The sequence below is a fragment of the Schistocerca cancellata genome, chromosome 9 (assembly GCF_023864275.1).
Source record: "Schistocerca cancellata isolate TAMUIC-IGC-003103 chromosome 9, iqSchCanc2.1, whole genome shotgun sequence".
Classification (NCBI taxonomy): Eukaryota; Metazoa; Arthropoda; class Insecta; order Orthoptera; family Acrididae; genus Schistocerca; species Schistocerca cancellata.
Genome location: NC_064634.1, coordinates 371135241 through 371154568, shown reverse-complemented (window position 1 = coordinate 371154568; position 19328 = coordinate 371135241). Strand labels below are relative to the sequence as shown.

The following is a 19328-nucleotide window of genomic DNA, read 5'->3' as shown; positions in this document are numbered from 1 at the left end:
AGTTTGGCCGTACCTTTTTGTAACACCCTGTATGTATATACATGGCGAGTCACCTAACGTTACCGCTGGATATATTTCGTAAACCACATTAAATACTGACGAATCGATTCCACAGACCGAACATGAGAAGAGGGGCTAGTGTAATTGGTTAATACAAACCATAAAAAAATGCACTGAAGTATGTTTTTTAACACAAACCTACGTTTTTTTAAATGGAACTCCGTTAGTTTTGTTAGCAGATCTGAACATATAAACAAATACGTAATCAGTGCCGTTTGTTGCATTGTAAAATGTTAATTACATCCGGAGATATTGTAACCTAAAGTTGACGCTTGACTACCACTCCTCCGCTGTTCGCCGTGTGTATCGGAGAGCACCGAATTACGTTGGGATCCAAAGGGAACGGTGATGCACCTTAGGTACAGAAGAGACTGGAACAGCACATTACGTCCACATGCTAACACCTTTTTATTGGTCTTTTTCAATGACGCACATGTACATTATCATGAGGGATGAGGTAAACGTACACACGTGGTTTCCGTTTTCAATTACAGAGTGGAATAGACTGTGTCCCACTGGAAACGCGTCGACGTATGTGGTATCAGCATGATGGTGCACCTGCACATTCCGCAATTAACACTAGGCTGACCCTTGACAGGATGTTCGACGTGCGTTTCATAGGACGTGGAGGACGCATAAATTGGCCAGCCCGTTCTCCTGATCTTACACCTCTGGACTTCTTTCTGTGGGGTACGTTAAAGGAGAATGTGTACCATGATGTGCCTATAACCCCAGAGGATATGAAACAACGTATTGTGGCAGCCTGCGGCGACATTACACCAGATGTACTGTGACGTGTACGACATTCATTACGCCAGAGATTGCAATTGTGTGCAGCAAATGATGGCCACCACATTGAACATCTATTGACCTGACATGTCGGGACACACACTATTCCATTCTGTAATTGAAAACGGAAACCACATGTGTACGTGTACCTCACCCCTCATGGTAATGTACATGTGCGTCAGTGAAAAAGACCAATAAAAAGGTGTTAGCATGTGGACGTAATGTGCTGTTCCAGTCTCGTCTGTACCTAATGTCCATCACCGTTCCCTTTGGATCCCTACGTAATTCGGTGCTCTCCGATACACACGATCGAACAGCGGAGAAGTGGTGCTCAAGCGTCAACTTTAGGTTACAATATCTCCGGATGTAATTAACATTTTACAATGCGACAAATGGCACTGATTACGTATTTGTTTATATGTTCAGATGTGCTAACAAAACTAACGGGGTTCCATTTAAAAAAACGTAGGTTTGTGTTAAAAAACATACTTCCGTGCATTTTTTTTATGGTTTGTATTAACCAATTACACTAGCCCCTCTCCTCACGTTCGGTCCGTGGAATCGATTCGTCAGTATTTGTTGTGGTTTACGAAATATATCCAGCGGTAATGTTAGGTGACTCACCCTGTATTGCTTTGCCAATTTGAATTTTTTTGTCATTGCTGTTTGTGTTAACTGTTTTGTGCTGCTGCATTGCCCCGTCCCTTAGTTTAGCATCTGAGCTCAGTAGATTTAAGTTAGCTTAAGATGGGGTAGGCTATATAAGAGAACGAGTTGTGATGAATTGGAAGAAATGCGTTGAGAAGTTATAAGAAAATGGTTTGGACAAAAAAGTAGTGTACATTGGAGAAAAACTATTTTTGAAAGAGGATGTGAACAGAATACAGAAAGCATGCTTGGATAGGATTTTTTTGGTAGAAACAAATGTTGAAATAAGAGAAAAGATCGACAGAATGAAGTTTTGGGCTGGACTGCAGTACCACATACTACACTGAAAACAAACCCTGCCCTCTCCTCTTGTGTTATTCAGCTATGTGTTTGTGTACGCTTGTGTATTTGCGTTTTTCCTGTCTTTATGTGTTTAGCTGCTGAGAGTTATGTTGTAGAATTTTTCTAATACAATCTTATTTACTTTGTAAGGATGTTTAGACATTATTTATCTGTTCTGTTTTGTTGCTCATATGTGAAGTTGATGTTTCAAAAGTTATTCTGATCTTTATGTATGTACTTATGTCATAATTTTTGTAACACTGATGTGCATGTTTATTTCGATTCTTTTGTAAAGCCCGTATTACTACAAATGATATTTGTATTGTTATGTTCTTTAATGATGTATTTTGTACCTTTGTTATTATATTCTTATGTTATAAAATTTTAATTGACACCAGTTCATCAAATTAAGTAACTTGTACGTTACATTTCACTTCACACGTTTCTGTTGGTCATAGTATATGGACAATATGTGAGAAGTAGGGACTGTTAGTGTTTGCACGTGTGTTGATAATTCAGCAACGGACTGGTTAACAGCAATGCTGGTTCTAAGGACAATTCCTAAAACTTTGTGTGTGCACAAATGGTGGTTGATGGACTTGCTATATTCTCCGCAAGACTCTTCGATGGTGATTGTGCACCTGCACAGTCGCAACAGATGGCTGCTGGCCGTCTCTACAAGGACTTCAGTGGGTCTGCACCTTTGATGACTCACCAATACCATTATTTCTGCAAGGACTACAGTGGGTCTGCACCTCTGGTTGCCCACCAATACCGTAACCTCTACCAGGAATACAGTGGGGCTGCTCTGTGACGACCTACCTACCAATATTCTTCAAAACTTCGACTGACTCTGCTGTGGGTTTGCTCTGTTGTGGCCCATTAGCTGTCTGCGTGTCAAGAGTCAGCACTGTCTTTCCGTTGGAAGGACAACACTACTTCTTCAGGACTGCATGGAAATTCACTACTTCCATGAGCATTTTCTTTTACTGCTCAGACTTTGAGAAAAACACTGCAATTTTACTATGATGAATGATCAGGACTGTGTTTATGGACTGTGAGAAAATTTTAGCTTTCAACCAACATTGTATCAATAAGGATGTATATTTGATGTCTTTGTTATTGCAATTATGATTATGAAAAATTTTTTCAAATCTGTATTGGCCACTGCCCAAAAACATTTGTAAATTTTTTTTTGGGGAGCATGGGGGCTATGTAAGTAGGCTGTTTAGGTTTTCTTATTGGTAACGCCACGTAGCGCTCTGTTTGAAAATCACTGGTTGTGCTGTGTGCAGTCTGTGGCTAGTTTGCATTGTTGTCTGCTATTGTAGTGTTGGGCAGCTGGATGTTAACAGCGCGTAGCGTTGCGCAGTTGGAGGTGAGCCGCCAGCAGTGGCGGATGTGTGGAAGTGAGATGGCGGATTTTTGAGAATGGATAATCTGGAGGTGTGTCCATCAGAAACAGTACATTTGTAAGAATGGATGTCATGAACTGCTGTATATATTATGACATTAAGGTAAATACATTGTTTGTTCTCCATTAAAATCTTTCATTTGCTGACTATGCCTATCAGTAGTTACTGCCTTCCGTAGTTTGAATCTTTTATTTAGCAGGCAGTAGTGGCTCTCGCTGTATTGCAGTAGTTCGAGTAACGAAGATTTTTGTGAGGTAAGTGGTTTGTGAAAGGTATAGTTTAATGTTATTCAGGGCCATTCTTTTGTAGGGATTATAGAAAGTCAGATTGCGTTGCGCTAAAAAAATATTGTGTGCCAGTTTAAGCACAGTCATGTATAATTTTTCTAAGGGGACGTTTCTATCATACATTTCCTCAACCTCCTCCGCATCTGCGTAGTTAGTTGGCATGTAAACGTGTACTACTGTGATGGATGTAGATTTCTTGCCTACCTTGGCTACAACAATGATTTCACTATGCTGTTCATAGTAGCCTACCCGTGTTTCTATTTTTGTATTCATTAGTAAACCTATTCCTGCATTATCCCTATTTGATTTAGTATTTATAAACCTGTATTGACCTGACCAGAGTTCTTGTTCCTCTTGTCACCAAACTTCACTAATTCCCATTATATCTAACTGCAACCTATCCAGTTCCCTTTTTAAATTTTCTTCGATTAAAGCATCTGACATTCCACGCTCCGATCCGTAGAACGCCATTATTTTTCTCCTGATAACGACGTCCTCCTGAGTAGTCCCTTCACCCCTCCCCCCCCTGGAGACCCGAGTTGGGGACTATTCTACCTCCGGAATATTTTATCTAATAGCATGCCATCGTCGTTTAACCATACAGTAGAGCTGCATGCCCTCGATTAAAATTGCGGCTGAAGTTTCTCCTTGCTTTCAGCCGTTCATTGTTCCAGCAGAGCCGTTTCTATTGATGTTACAAGGCCGGGCCAGTCAGTCATCCAGACTGCAAAAATTATTAATGTAGAGCAGTGATATATCTGGCATACATTTGTCTAGCTAGCGTAATAAATAATTAACGTTGCAGAATTACATATTAATGCCGGCCCGAAATAAGCCATTGCGAATGTGAAATGGTGGAACATTAAAAACCACCGTAACCACCAGAATGTTGCATGCAAGCGTGCAGATGTGCTTGCATTGTGTGATACAGATGCCAGATGTGGGACGTAATTCCAAGCTTGTCGCACATGGTCAGTCAATATAGGGATAGTTAATGTTGGTTGTTGTCCAAGGTGTCCCATTTGTGTTGTACTGGAGACAGATCTGGTGAGCGAGTAGGCCAAGGTAATTTGCTGGCACTCAATAGGGCATGTTGGGTTACAGAAGCGGTACATGGGCAAGAATTCCCCTGTTAATGAATAGCAGCACAATAGATCGAATCACCAGACTGACGAACAAATTTGCAGTGAAGGATAACCACGAGTGTCCTCCTGCTCTCATACGAAATCGTACCCCAGACAATAACTCAAAGTGTCTAGCATTGCAGACACGTCGGTTGCAGGCCCTCAACTGCCCTCCTCGTAACCAACACACAGCCATCACCGGCACCGAGGCAGAACCAGCTCTCATCGGAGCTCTCCACTGAGCTATCGCTTGACATCAGTGAAGTCGCAAATGGCGGCTGTTTACGGTGAAATGCACGCTACAGGGCGTTTGGCACGGAGCTGTCCTTGAAGTAACCGATATGTAACAGTTCGTTGTGTTACTGTGGTGCCAACTGTTTCTCAAATAGTGCTTCAGACGCCGTACAATGCGCCAGAGTCACACGCCGAACACAATGGTCTTCCCTCTCGGTAGGGCCACGTGGCTGTCGGAATCTGGTCTTCTTGCGATAGTACATTCTCGTGAACACCTCTGCCAACAATCATGTACAATGGCTACATACCTTCCTAGTCTTTTTGTAATATCGCAGAAGGGGCGTCCGGCTTCTAGCAGCCCTGTCACACGTCCTAGTTCAAGCACACTGAGTTGTTGGTAATGGCGTCTGTGTCAATTTAAAGGCATTCTTGACTAACATCAACTCACGATGTGTATTTTAAAGCAAATCTGATTTGTATCCTCATAGAGGCGCTACTATCGCCACTCTTATGCTGCTGGCGCGAAATCTGAACAGGCATCATATTTCAGATGCAGAAACCCACCTACCAACTTTCGTTTATGTCGCACAACTCCTTCTAGGTCTGGCGATTTTTTTTTTCCGTCCGTGTGTATTGCTTCCTCATATCTTACTCACTCGTTCATCTCCCAAAAATACCAAGAAGATAAAGTTACAGAGATATCAGGCCATACGGAAGCATACCGCTAATCGTTCATTCCACGAATTATTCGCGACTCCAAAAGGAATGTCGAGAAGTGAGAGTATTACGCAGTACGCTGTCATGGCAATTTGTATGTGGATATCTGAGTTTAAAAAGCAGATGTGCAGATGCAATTTTATTTTCGCGTATCAGATTACTTGTTTTGAAGGTGGTATTTCCAATATTATGTTCCCGTCAACACCGAAGCAAGCTCTGATAACGAGGTGAAGATATTGAAAGGAAACACGCGAAAGCGACCAAAATTGTGAAAATTTTTTTTATTGTACTTCCATCTACTATGTGGTGAGCGGATCTCAATTCCTGCTTATTACGTTCCAATTCAACTCGGAGGTAAGACAAAAAATTATAATTAACAAAGGCTGGCACAAAGCCAGATCCCTTCGCTACTCTGTGTTTCATCATAGTATTTATTCCAGTGGTGTGTCTTCCAGCTTCATGCAGTCACAATTTGAGCAATATTTCGGTGCTTAGGCGCACCAGAACTTCTACTAATGTGTGTGTATGGAAAAATTCAAAATCCTTGTGAAAGTTACAGCTCACTGACAGGAAAGCCATGTCCGAAGGCTACATTTGTTTCCACAACTCCTGGCGAAGTTGCGGCGTATGATGCTTCTTTACTCCGTAAGTGTGCTAACCCTGGCAGACTAAGGTCTCTACAGAGGCCAGGATTTAATTAAGATACTTTCACATGGTCGATACTGAAAGAGTTTGGTAACAGCAGAATTGATGCAGCTGATATTATTATTACTCATTTTGAAACTCAGGTAAACCTAAGAGGGCAAGCAAAGAAAAGATTGCTTCATAATGAAGAGGAGAAAGGGTATGTCTTGCTCTAGTACACCCAGATAAGTTAAGGACTAATGCAGACTGTCAAATCTCTGGTTTGGGTTTCCTGTAACTTACGTTTTTGCTACTGTATGTATCTTATTCTCACAAACCACAGACATAATATTACTTAAATATGGAATGCCATTATTCAGTACTATAGTGAAACATTCTGTGGAAGGAAATTTATTTTACTACAATAGTCTGGCATTTATGTAAGAGGAAAGCCCTAATAATTAGTAGATTTCTCATAGAAATTTGAAGATCTGTAAAAATCTTACACAAGGAGATATCAATATTACACTACTGGCCATTAAAATTGCTACACCAAGAAGAAATACAGATAATAAACGGGTATTCATTGGTAAAATATATTATACTAGAACTGACATTTGATTACGTTTTCACGCAATGTGGGTGCATATATCCTGAGAAATCAGTACCCAGAAAAACCACGTCTCGAATGAAGGGTAGAGCCACGGGTCGTAACACATCTGAAATGTAACGTCCATTGTTCAATGTGCCGTCAATGCGAACAAGAGGTGACCGAGACGTGTAACCAATGCCACCCCATACCTTCACGCCGGGTGATACGCCAGTATGGCGATGACGAATACACGCTTCCAATGTGCGTACACCGCGATGTCGCCAAACACGGATGCGACCATCATGATGCTGTAAACAGAACCAGGATTCATCCCAAAAAACTGATGTTTTGTCATGGTACGCATTTCTCCTCGTCACTCCAGGCATCACAACAACGTTCCACCAGGCAACGCCGGTCAACTGCTGTTTGTGTATGAGAAATTGGTTAGAAACTTTCCTCACGTCAGCACGTTGTAGGTGTCGCCACCGGCGCCAACCTTGTGTGAATGCTTTGAAAAGCTAATCATTTGCATATCACATCATCTTCTTGCTATCGGTTAAATTTCGTGTCTGTAGCACGTCATCTTCTCGGTGTAGCAATTATAATGGCCAGTAGTGTATGTTTACACAAATTTGTAGTAATGGTATATAAAACTTTGTAAGAAACTATATTAGCTTCGTTCTGACTGATTTTTCGGAAAAGGAGGATTTGGACTCACGTTGTTGAAAATAATTCAGTTGTTTATAATTAGAAACTTATAACTCCAGTAAGCATGACACACGTTAGTGTGTATCCTTATAACATTCCTCAAGAAATTTGCGAAACGTAGTTATATTTCCTTGAATAATTTGGACTTTGTAAGGCTTTTTTTCAAAGTATTACAACTTCAAATACGCCCCTCCCTTAAGGAAATGAGTGGTATTCATTATCATTGACAACGAGGTAAATATTGAAAGAAAATGCTACAAGTATGAATGCTGCAATTTCAGCACAATTCTTTATTATAAAATATACAGTCCTTAGAACAACTGGAATGATATTGTCGAAACGTTCACTGAACCGAGAACAGCTGAAAGCCAGGAGAGTTTAGACACCTGCTGCAGATCGGATCCAGGAGCGCAGGTTGCCGACGTTTGCGTAGACACCGGGGGCGGCCTCGCACTGTGAATTTCCCCAGGAGACGATGCCCACCTGGGTGTTTCCGTTGACCAGGGGACCGCCGGAGTCTCCGTTGCAGACGCTCAAGCCGGCCTGGCCGGCGCACACCATGCGGGCGGTCACAGTGTTGATGTTGGCGAAGATGCTCTTGCAGGTGTTGCGGTCCACGATGCCGATGTCGACCTTCTGCAGGGTGCTGGCTGCTGGCCCGTCCGTGTACGTGGTTCCCCAACCAGTCACCGTCACTGCGAGACCACCTGGCGGGTCGTAGCCGTCGGAGGGCAGGCTGACGGCCTGAGCGTTCGTGCCGAGGAGGGATCCAGACACCTGCAAAATACGAAAGAAAATTTTGCTAACAGTTACTCCCAACTCACCTCTAATATATATACTACGGTGGAATTGTGTGGGCTTCGAAAGGAAGGACGATCGTGCTATTATAGAGGAAACGTTTCCAACGTGTGAGACATAAAACTACTCTGGTGTGTCGCTTATTAACTGAGGAGAGCGGAGGAGTCGTGCTGTAACTCGCACCTGCGGCAGCTAGAGGAGCGGTGTAGAGGAACATTCGCAGCTCCGCCTCCCTTTCACAGTGCAGGTGCTTTTCCAATGGTTTGTGCTTCCTTCTGAGCCTCCACGAGGACATTTCTAGCCTATGCGTTGAATCTTCCCTTCAAAGAGAGCTAGACAGTACACTTGATGAATCTAGAGTTGCTTTCATTCAATTCACTACAAAGATACCGACTGTTCAAACGTTAATTTTTCAGTGGTTATAGTAATAGTACTGCAACAATTATTGGTTCGATTGGAAAGGTTGGTAGCCACTAGAAACAAAGTTTGTAGCTCTACGCCACTGAAGACGTTAAACTAGCAATATGCATCTACTCCAAACAGAAGTGATTCGGTGCTGCAACACCATATTTATTTTGGCTTATTTAACTGTTTTGCTGTGTAAGTTGTAGTATGTCGTCTCAAGGTAACGACGCACTCACCCTTGTAGTAAAATGTCAGTTAACGACGCGTCAACGAATAAGCCATCAAGCCATCAAGCCAAGACAAAAGACGGAAATCATGTGACTTTTACGTAGCGTAATGGTTAACATCGTAGATTACGTTCCTGAAGGAAGTGGGTTCGACATTAGCACTCTGCTGTGAACTAATATGTGTTTTTTCTTCTCACCTTCGCGTTTTTAAACCATTCTGGCACTTCTTTATGAACGTAATACAAGTATCTTGTGCAATATTCGATGCTGTTTATGTTGCCGTCTGATTAGAAAATTGAGAATGGAATAAGTATTGTGCTGTCTATTTCCGAATGTGTGTCGATTTCTACATCTACATGGATACTCTGAAAATAACATTTAAGGGCCTGCCAGAGAGTAATGGTCATGTGTAATACTTGGTCGGACCAATCAGTGAAAGGGTTCCACATCATTTGTGGTTGGCTTTCATAGCGTGCGCCACTCAGCGGCGGAGTTTCCACCTAACAAGGCAACTGCTCACGTCAAAACTTGCTGTGAAATATTTTATACAGGAAGAATTCATCAAACGAATCACAGTTTCAAAATGTTTAGCTGCTAAAACCGGCAGTACTTTAAAAAAAACTGAAAACTGCAAAAAATTGTAGCTCTCCAGGTAGTTTGGGAAATGTACGCCTCTAGCGAAAGTGCAGCAGACTATGCATGTGAAATACGGCTGGCATACGCCATTGGTTGATGGCACTTCAGTAAACAGATAACACGGTGCAACACGATTGTAATTTGTTAAGCGGATTGCAGTTTCCATCGAGAGTTTCTCTGACACAATTGCTGCTGTTCGCTTTAATTTTGAACATATTTAATATCCATAATATTTGGGAGTTGCTTTTGTGTTATCACTGAGTATTAAAAAGGGAGATAAAGCGACTGATTTCCATTGTGTTTTGTTTGTCTACGCCTGCTGACAGGTTTCAGGGTTTAACAGTTGCGGACTCAAACGAGAAATAAGAACGTGGTATGCAGTCGAAGTCATCTAATTCTCCTGAAAATCCACGTACGTGTTATTTATCAGTTAATTTCTTAGACATTCATTCGAATGTTGCCAACATTTCTCTGCAAATTCTGGAAACATTAGAAGAAATAGGAAATAACTCCGACGATTTCGTGAACTGCAGTTCGAACGACGATTACTGTGTTAATCAAAGTCCAGAACAAGAAACAGTACCTTCCTAGGCCAAAGAAAATTTACGGAATGTTACCTTTCAGTGAAAAACGAAAGCTGTAACTTTTTTTTTGGAAAACAATGAATGGAGAATACGCTTAAATTTAAGCAGTGTGCTGAGTACGATTCATTTCGTAGAATCTGAACGTGAATTGTATCAACAGAAGAAAGATTTAGACGAAGTAGAAATATGCGACGATGAAAATCGCGAAAGTGTGAAAGGTATACAATTCGGATGACTTAGAACAATCCGAAAGAGTCAGTACTCCGTTACTGAGGGTAATGTATGAGACTGAGCTCGCTGAATTGCAAGTGAGATGGCAGTATTGATTTCCAGGCTATTTTGACCTGGTTAAACAGTTTCAGGAAATTATACGGGAGAGGAAGTCACAAAATTACGAAGTTTACTTCAGGTAAATGTGTAGAGGAGATGTGATTAGTAGATAATACTAAAGAGAAATTCTTAGCTGACGTGAAGCTTCTTGTTACCCCTAAAACGCTGTGTATTAAGCTATTAAGGTTTCGTGCAAGAATTGTATGCGAACTGTGTTTAATCAATGCGTGTGAGAAAGTCGATTGTGCAATCGATGAACAGGTTAACAAATTCGTATACCACAATAGCAATACTGTTTCCGCGCATTTATATCTGTCTTAAGGATACTCAAGGCAAAATTAGGACCAAAAGTTTAGAAGGACAATTTAACTGCCAAAATCTTGTAATCGATCTCGAAAATTGGGAAAGAATAATGTTCAATGTTACATCTGAAATGTCTCTTACCAGCTGCGGAAAATTATTATTTGCTTTTATTTTACTCTTGATCTCTTGATCTGAACTTTAACGGCCCCACTGTATTTCAGAGCATGAAGAAAAGGCTGTTCATGAGATGCGGATTCCAACCAAACTAACGGTGCCTCAGCCCTCTCTACAAAGAATGTCTTCAACAATGTAAAATATTTTTAGGAAATCCTCGGAATATATAACTTTCCAGTTTTATCATTGGAGTAGTATTATCAAACTTCATTAATTTGTAAATTGTTGTTTGCGTTACCCTGTTTTATGAATTAGTCTGAACGCAGCTTAACTGCGGAACAACGGCCACGGCAATTTCTTAATCCCTCTGAGTACTGACCAAATGAAACTAGTAATTACTGTGATGTGCCTGAATGCATTAGTTTCATTTTTACCAGGTGTAGGAGAAATGGTTGTTTTCGTCATCCTACAGAAACCTCATTTTTATGACGACTACAGGGAAGAAAAACGTCCTGTTTCATTGTTACTAAAATACAAATTATCCAAAAATTAACTAAAAATGTGCTACAGGGGGTCTTCGAATTAAAGTCTCAATTGATTCATGTTGTCTGTAAGGTAACATCATACACTGCCGCCGGCCAGGCTCTTCAGTATGGAACCTCGGGAGCACTACGGTCGCAGGTTCGAATACTGCCCCGGGCGTGGATGTGTGTGATGTCCTTAGGTTAGTTAGATTTAAGTAGTTCTAAGTTCTTGGGGAATGATGACCTCAGATGTTAAGTCCCATAGTGCTCAGACACATTTGAACCATATGAACACTGCCTTGATTTTTCTAGTTTTCTGGTCAGTTTTGATACGATTCTACCTACAACAGTTTAGCTGCCAATAGAAACCGCAGCTTATTCAAAAATGGATGATTTTTGATCTTGTTGGTAAAGTTTAAGTGCTTAAAATTGGCGTGTGTAAGTTTTTGACTTCGCAGTACGCGGAGTTAAATTCCCTTGTCACGTCTCCGCCTGCTTATTTATCGATTCGAGCTCTAGGCGGGAAGGTCTCTACAAAACCGCTGTTTCTCATGCGGAATAAATCCTTTACTTAAATATTTCCTTTTCTCAAAAAAATACTTGAAATATGTCTTAGCACCTAAAATTTTGACAATGTATCAAATAAAATAATTTTGTACTACACAAGATTGGATTTTAACATCGCGATACTGGTCGGGGTTCAATAGCCCACTTTAAATTAATTAATCGCGCCTCTCGGTGGGAGAAGTCCTAAAAAACCAAATCTTTTCCAGTAGATTTCGAGTATCATCTTAGGTTATGAAATGTGTTTTAATTGCATTACATTATTAGCATTTCATATTGTCCTTTAGGGAATATTTATTCCTCTCTCTCTGTTCTTTATATTTGGGTTGGGCCAATACTTTCTCCCCTGTTCCTTTACAGCTCGAAGATCATCCTCTTTCTCCAATTGCATGTGGCGTTTTTGTATCTTCGGCAATTGAGAAAAAATTGCATAAAACTCATTTTTTATATAGGAACCTGGAAAAGTTCATATATTCAGTAAAGCAAGACAATTTGTATGACCCTTTGGCCGGTTGGTATGTACCATGTATGTTCAACTCGTAAATTTGGTCATACCTGACATACCACAGCTAGTAGAACATAGAAGCACCTATAACTGTTCATGTCTCGTGCACAAACAAACTGTCCTAATCGACATCGAATCTGATTATACGTACATTTGCCAGAGGTATTTATTGTTTTGTGATTTTTATCATTAATAATAAAATTGGCAGAACATTACAGAAATTCGTACTCTGCTCTCAGTGTAATCCCCTATGTGACTTACATAAAACCGGTCAGACACATTGGTAAAGCATAAATCTAAGTCCAGGAGTAACTTAAGTGACGAAAATTTCTACGTCAATGCTTAATAGAGGCACACACTGTGGAAAATGCTTCATTAATTTCGAGGCCACATAGAACATTCATGTTTGTTGTGTTATTCAGTATTGCACAGCTATGAATTCAGCTCAAGACACGGACAGTTCATTTATACATTTTAGAAACATCCACAAGTAAATGAGACATATGTTTGATGAGAACAGACTAAAAACTGTGAACTGATTTGGTGATCCACACTTTCAGCCACTGGGACTCACCTGTATGACTGCGATATCGTAGTCTATAGTGCTGCTGTCGTACGACGCGTGCATGTAGCCAGAGGAGGCCCTCAGGACGGTGCCACCGCTCCCACGAATTGAAGACCCCGCTCGGAAAGTCATCAGAAGGAGGCTCATACCGTCAACGCAGTGAGAGGCCGTCAGCGCCCAGCTGGAGCTGATGATGGACGCTCCGCATATGTGGGAACCGCCATACTGGAAGGACAGCTGCCACGGGTAGTCGGCAATGTTGGCGTTGGAGCCTCCAATGATGCGGCCGTTACCCCGGCTCCACAGCCTGGCCGGCGAGGGCGCGGCAAGGGCGGAACCCAAGAGGCACACCAACAAGAGGGCGAGGCGCTGCATGGTGGAAGCGGTGGTGCAGCCCCCTCGGACCCCGGCCTATATATACTGTAAGAGACCCAAGGACGAGTGCTCTATCTCAGTCTCGGGTAATCCCTGTACTTGAAAAAAACCTCTGAGTCGGATTCTTTATCTGCTGAGATAAAGCACTTGAAAATCGATGTAGACCTTGGTACGACCCTCTCAATGGCGACACACAGCTCATTGATATAAAACAGCTACTTCTTTCACTGTTCAGCCACTTCGCGAACTGATGTAGATTACGTTGTAGACAATGGTTTGGCTGTAAGAGTTTCTGAGTACTGTAATCGCAGCGTGTTAAGGGATTGGGCTGCGCAGGATAACCTTGTAATAGTTGTCATATTCCTGCTGAGATGTTCTAATAGGGTAATGTGAAAGGTCGCTCCACGAAAATTCTCTTGCTTTTGTTTATTGTCTGTGCTTTGTCATACGTAGTAAGTAGCGGTTAGTCTTCTGCACTTGAATATGTTGAAAATTAAGACTTGGGTAACCACAAAAACCGGTCACTTGCATGAGCAGAACAGGTCGTCTTTCGCAGACGCTGTCTTGCCTGAGATCATCGCCTAATGCTTTGCAAACGGTCACGTCCGATTGGTCTAGGTCATGGCGACAAGTGTAATATTACAGGGATGAAGGTGTAAGACATTAGGAAAATTAATTAGTTTGTTTTAAGCAGATGTTTATTGTACAGTAAACGCTCTGAGATGTACCCATCACTTGCAGGGTGGGTGATAATAAACCAGGATACTTATTGATTGGCGACTCCATGGAGTGTCCTGTGCACCACGACCAGATAATGGATATACTTGGAAGGAGAGACAGCATTGGTCGTATTGTTTTGTTTTATTAACCGCAAAATCGATTTTCGGTCACTTAGTGACCATCCTCAGTGCTGTAATATACAATTTAAATTGGTAGGCACTGGTGTCAACAAGCTTAGAGCGATCACATAAACTCGCTCTAAGCTTGTTGACACCAGTGCCTACCAACTTAAATTATATATTACAGCACTGAGGATGGTCACTAAGTGACCGAAATTTGATTTTGCGGTTAATAAAAAATACGACCAATGCTGTCTCTCCTTCAGAAACCAGGACACTGTAGAATACTCTAGAATAGACCGTAGTCTTCTCATTTAATATTAGCATTATGAATTAATCTTCTCACTTCCTAGAATCGAGAACAGTGAGAGGTGTCAATTACTCTTGCTGAGCAGCGCTTCTCTTTTGAACACTGGCAAGTAACTGAATCGTTCCTCCCAGAATTTTCATGTATATCAGTACTCCGTAAGCCACGATAATGTATATGTTGGCTGGTACATAGACCGGTATAGTTTTTCCTCCTTACTATTCCATTCGTACGGGAACGAAGAATTTTGGAACTCATCTGCATGAGAACGAGAGTCTAATTTTAGCATCGTGGTCACTTGCAAAGTGTATGTCGAAGGGAGTATTTCTTTTTTTTCTGGACTGGGCTCTTGGAATTTTGAAAGTAAAGTTCCGACGTTTGCCAACGTATTTATTATATTGTCTGTTTGCTGTTCACTGAGCATTGCAATGACGCTCTCCGTTTGTCTAAACAGACCCGAGAGACATCGTAGAGTTGTTCTTGGAATCTCTTCTATTTCTTTTTTATTCAGGCTCGTGGTCACGGTATCATAAGAACTAACGACAGTCTATTATTCTTTTAATTTTTTAAACTTAGTGAGTTGTACGTTGCTGTAATTAATTCCCTAGTGAAATGTTTCGTGCTTCCTTGAGTTTTCTCAATACTTCTAGAAATCTCCAACCTAGTAAGCGTCCCAGGTAAATGAGCAAACCTCGAGAATATGTCGCACGCGTGTTATGTAAACAGCTTCATCTGTAGATGAATCACATTTTGCGTATTCCGTGCACCTATTCTAGTTTGCTTCGGCCTGATAATCCAAGAAATTTTACGACGGTCAACGTTTCCCATGGCGTATCTGCAATAGTGTAGATAAACAGTAATGGATCTCACAGACACGTGTGTATGACAAATTTCGCTCTGGCAGTTGTTTAGGCAAGTTCTGTCCTCGGCAACCTGTCCACCCTGTGCAGGCATGGCAGGTCGTACCATTTAGAAATTTACAGTTCTGAAGGGAGCACTGATAAGTTGGAGATGAACGCTTTCATTTACAAATGCGAAGTGCTTGAAATTCTTGATACTACACACCTACATTTGCATATGTGTGTTTTTTCGTCGAGGTTATATGTGGCACAAAGCTCATTTATGCCACACTCATTTTCACCCTTTAATTCCTTTCTAGTGCGCTGATAATAAAGTTTCGCAAGCCCTCAACTATGTGGTCTGCTAATAGCGTCAGCCGTTATTTGCTCCGCCTATGTCGTGGCGGATAAGGTCCTACATCGCGTAAGGCGAACACTTCTTCCAGTGTCTCCTCACTGCAAACAACATACATGGTTCAAATACATCCACATCTTTCCTCTGTAATGGCGCAAAAGCGTGGTGCCTCACTCTCTGGCACGACGACGCTTCAGAAAGCGAGGTGTGGACACGTGCGAAAAATAGGCTGGAGCTCAGAAGTTCATGTGAAGTGCAAAGTTTGTTACTGATATCCCATTGGCACCAACTTTCACCACAGTTCTTCGCAACGCCACCGTGGACGTGTCTCGTGATGGGAAGGTCACCACACCCCGATTTAGCTACGTGTCGTTCCTTCTTCTGACGCCTATGCGATGGAGGTCGGAACCGAGTTTGCAGCGTTGAAATCACGTGGTTTCCTATGAGTGGCCGAGGGAAACACTTCGGACACATCGCCGCTCATAATCCACACGAAAAGGCCTCAGGGAGTGGCATAAAGGGCGTCAATGAAACTTCCATTGAGATCTTGATTACCACACATTTCGTAATATAAAACGACAGTTTGCAGTGCGATGACCATCATGAAGACGTCCTTGACACTCTTTGTAGCTTCTCTAAGGAACGTGATCCCTCCCCTCTGGAGTGCCGAGAAACTGTAATTTTTGCTCTGGTGTACATCTTGGCACCACTAACGACCGTTCAAAGCCGTCTGACGAAATTTCTTTGTGATCTCAAGCAAAACAGCGTTCTTATGCTTTCTCAATATTCCTGTGTCACGTCTTCCTGTGGAGTGATCATTGATGGTGTGACATTGACATATGCGTGAATAAAACGGCAAAAGGACCCTCTCTAACGCCGCTCCCGCTGTTGCACCCTACCACATTTAATGAGAAATCCTCCGGAGTAGTACTAGGAGCCTGCAGGCAGGCCACTAGCACAGGATGGGGTGTCAAGTGGTTGCCTGCTTGCAGGCGCCTGGCAATACTTCAAATGTTTTATCTACAATGGCACATTTTCGAAACCACTACGCACGTGATATGAACCTCTGGATTTCTCTTTGCGTGTGTCGACGAGCTGTAGAGCCAGTGGAAGATGTCACAGGGCGCCACGCCTTTGCAACATTACAGAGGATGGATGCATGGACAAATTTCAAATTTATACGTCGCAGTTGGAGACAATTACGAAGTTTCGACAAAAGTATCCTTTAATTCTATTCCGCAGTGCACATCAAAGACCTACTGGAGATACTTTTCTTTTATGAAATTCAGTCAATATAGTTTAACATTATCAGTGGTTCAATCTCCAGGAAAGGGAATATTCGTCTCAAATATGTAATTCAGTTATATCAGCCCCAATACAATACATGTAAGTCATAACAGTTTTGTTGGTGTGTTACTCGTTTGGATACATCACTGACAAACACCGTTGCAACCTATTTTTTCAAGAGAGAGCTGGCATATAGCTACAAACGGTTCAAATGGCTCTGAGCACTATGGGACTTAACTGCTGAGGTCATCAGTCCCCTAGAACATAGAACTACTTAAACCTAACTAACCTAAGGACATCGCACGGTTCCAGACTGTAGCGCCTAGAACGGCTCGGGCACCCTGGCCGGCGCATATAGTTACAGCACTACGTCAACTTCGTACGTGGGTACAACTAACAGTAACTGCATCATCTACAAATCTTCGTTCATTGATACCTTTAAAATGGTAAAAGTCTTCCCAAGTCAACTATCTCTTTCAGGCTTCGTAATTTTGCTCATGGCAAATGATATCTTTAGTGACAGTTTGTTAAAGCTATTTACAAAAACAACGTCAAAGTCACTGAATGAATAAAGAACTGTATATTCACGCAGATAACTTCTGAGTATTTGGACCGTTGTATGCTGAGAATAATACAGTATATTCTTCACTTAAAACTTCCGGGCTGATAGGCCGTGGTCGAAGTATAAAACACTCTCCTGACGTTTCGTCTCCGACTGCGGGAGACATTCTCGGAGGTAAAGCGGCGAACTGGGCAGTTCGCCGCTTTACCTCCGAGGATGTCTCCCGCAGTCGGAGACGAAACGTCAGGAGAGTGTTTTATACTTCGACCACGGCCTATCAGCCCGGAAGTTTTAAGTGAAGACAATACCAGCTGTGAAAGCTTACATTGTATGATCAATACAGTATGTTGTTTATGCACTGCCATTTCGGAAACTGCATATACATAAAACCTTCTAATGTTTCATTTTTATCACAATGAACAGTTTTTGTCGCAATGATCAGCACACTCGCTAACGCTGTACACCGTGTTCGCTCTCCGCCGACAATCTAAACGCGTGCAACACACGACGCTTTCGTTGGAGAACTGTCAATTCTCTGTCCGTATCGACCACCAGTGACCGCAGTGGGCAACGACCCGTTCTGTCTGTGAAGGCGATCATGTCTCTGTAGCTACAAACGAGCTCTCTTGCTGTCCTGTACTACTATGTTATGCTAAACAAAACTTTCAGTACTTTCGCTTGTGACATAAATAAAAGAAAGATACTGACACAGATTTATTTCGTAGTATAATCCTGAAATGTTATCAAGATAGCTCCTTTCGACAATGTAAAATCTTCGGAGCCAATAATATTAGCATGTCTTCGAGAACATATGTGTACCACATAGATCTGCCCACCATTCTCAGAGTGAAGATGATTTGCCACATCTGTTTCACAAAATACTCCTACTGCAGAAGCCTGTCATAGATCTAGGCACACTAGCTACTGCTGCTCGTTTTATTAGTCGTTAATCGTATTTGTTGTAAATAAATCCCTTATTCCATCTGACAGCACACACCTCAACATTGGAATGAGAACAGTAAACATGACGACTAAATAACCCTTTAGCCGTGAAAAACACTTGCATTATACAGAAGAACATCAGTTTCAATACTGGGCAAGCAACCGTAACAGCAGTAGATAACACAAATTAAGGTTTAGAAGAAGCTGCAAGATTTACTTGTAGTCAGGTATATCTACTCTAGTGACGAATTTCTAGATTTAGGTCTTCCGTGTTTCGTCTGAAAAGAAAGACAGCTTATCTTACTCCTCATCCTTGTATAATCCGATTTTATGTTTCAATTTAATATCCTTATCGCCGGGATGTTATACTTAATCTCTTCTCCTTATCCGTCTTCAGTCAGAAACCTTGTCATCATCAGTACCACAAAACTGACGCAAAAGCAACGTCTCCAGTAAGGGGACAAAGGAAACAACTTACAATTCACTCACAATTATGGAAAACAGTTTGAAATAGCTCTTGTTACAGTGTACAAAAATTTGTTAGATATAACAATGGATGACGTTCTAAACCTTATCTTTAAAACTCTGTACTTCATTTGAAAGAAACTGGCACACCTGCCTTATTACGTGTAGGACTCCCACGACGCACAGAAGTGCTGCAACATGACGTGGCATGGACTCGACTAATGTCTGAAGTAGTGATGAAGGGAACTGACACCATGAACCG

General features: G+C 41.8%; 1 protein-coding gene across 2 annotated transcripts in view; it reads right to left on the bottom strand.

The window, feature by feature from the left end:
• LOC126101038 (trypsin delta-like) overlaps positions 1–13499 on the bottom strand; it is a 114060-nt gene extending 100561 nt beyond the window's left edge. Inside the window, exons 1-2 of one of the 2 annotated variants that reach the window (XM_049911702.1) lie at positions 13105–13499; positions 8174–8317 (exon numbers count right to left, since the gene is read on the bottom strand). In XM_049911702.1, coding sequence (XP_049767659.1) covers positions 8174–8317; positions 13105–13470 — 510 coding nt within the window. In that variant the 5' untranslated portion in view covers positions 13471–13499. Of the gene's footprint in view, positions 1–7801; positions 8318–13104 lie in introns of those variants that run through there. The other variant, XM_049911703.1, reaches the window with a different exon arrangement.
• Positions 13500–19328: the final 5829 nt, after the last annotated feature.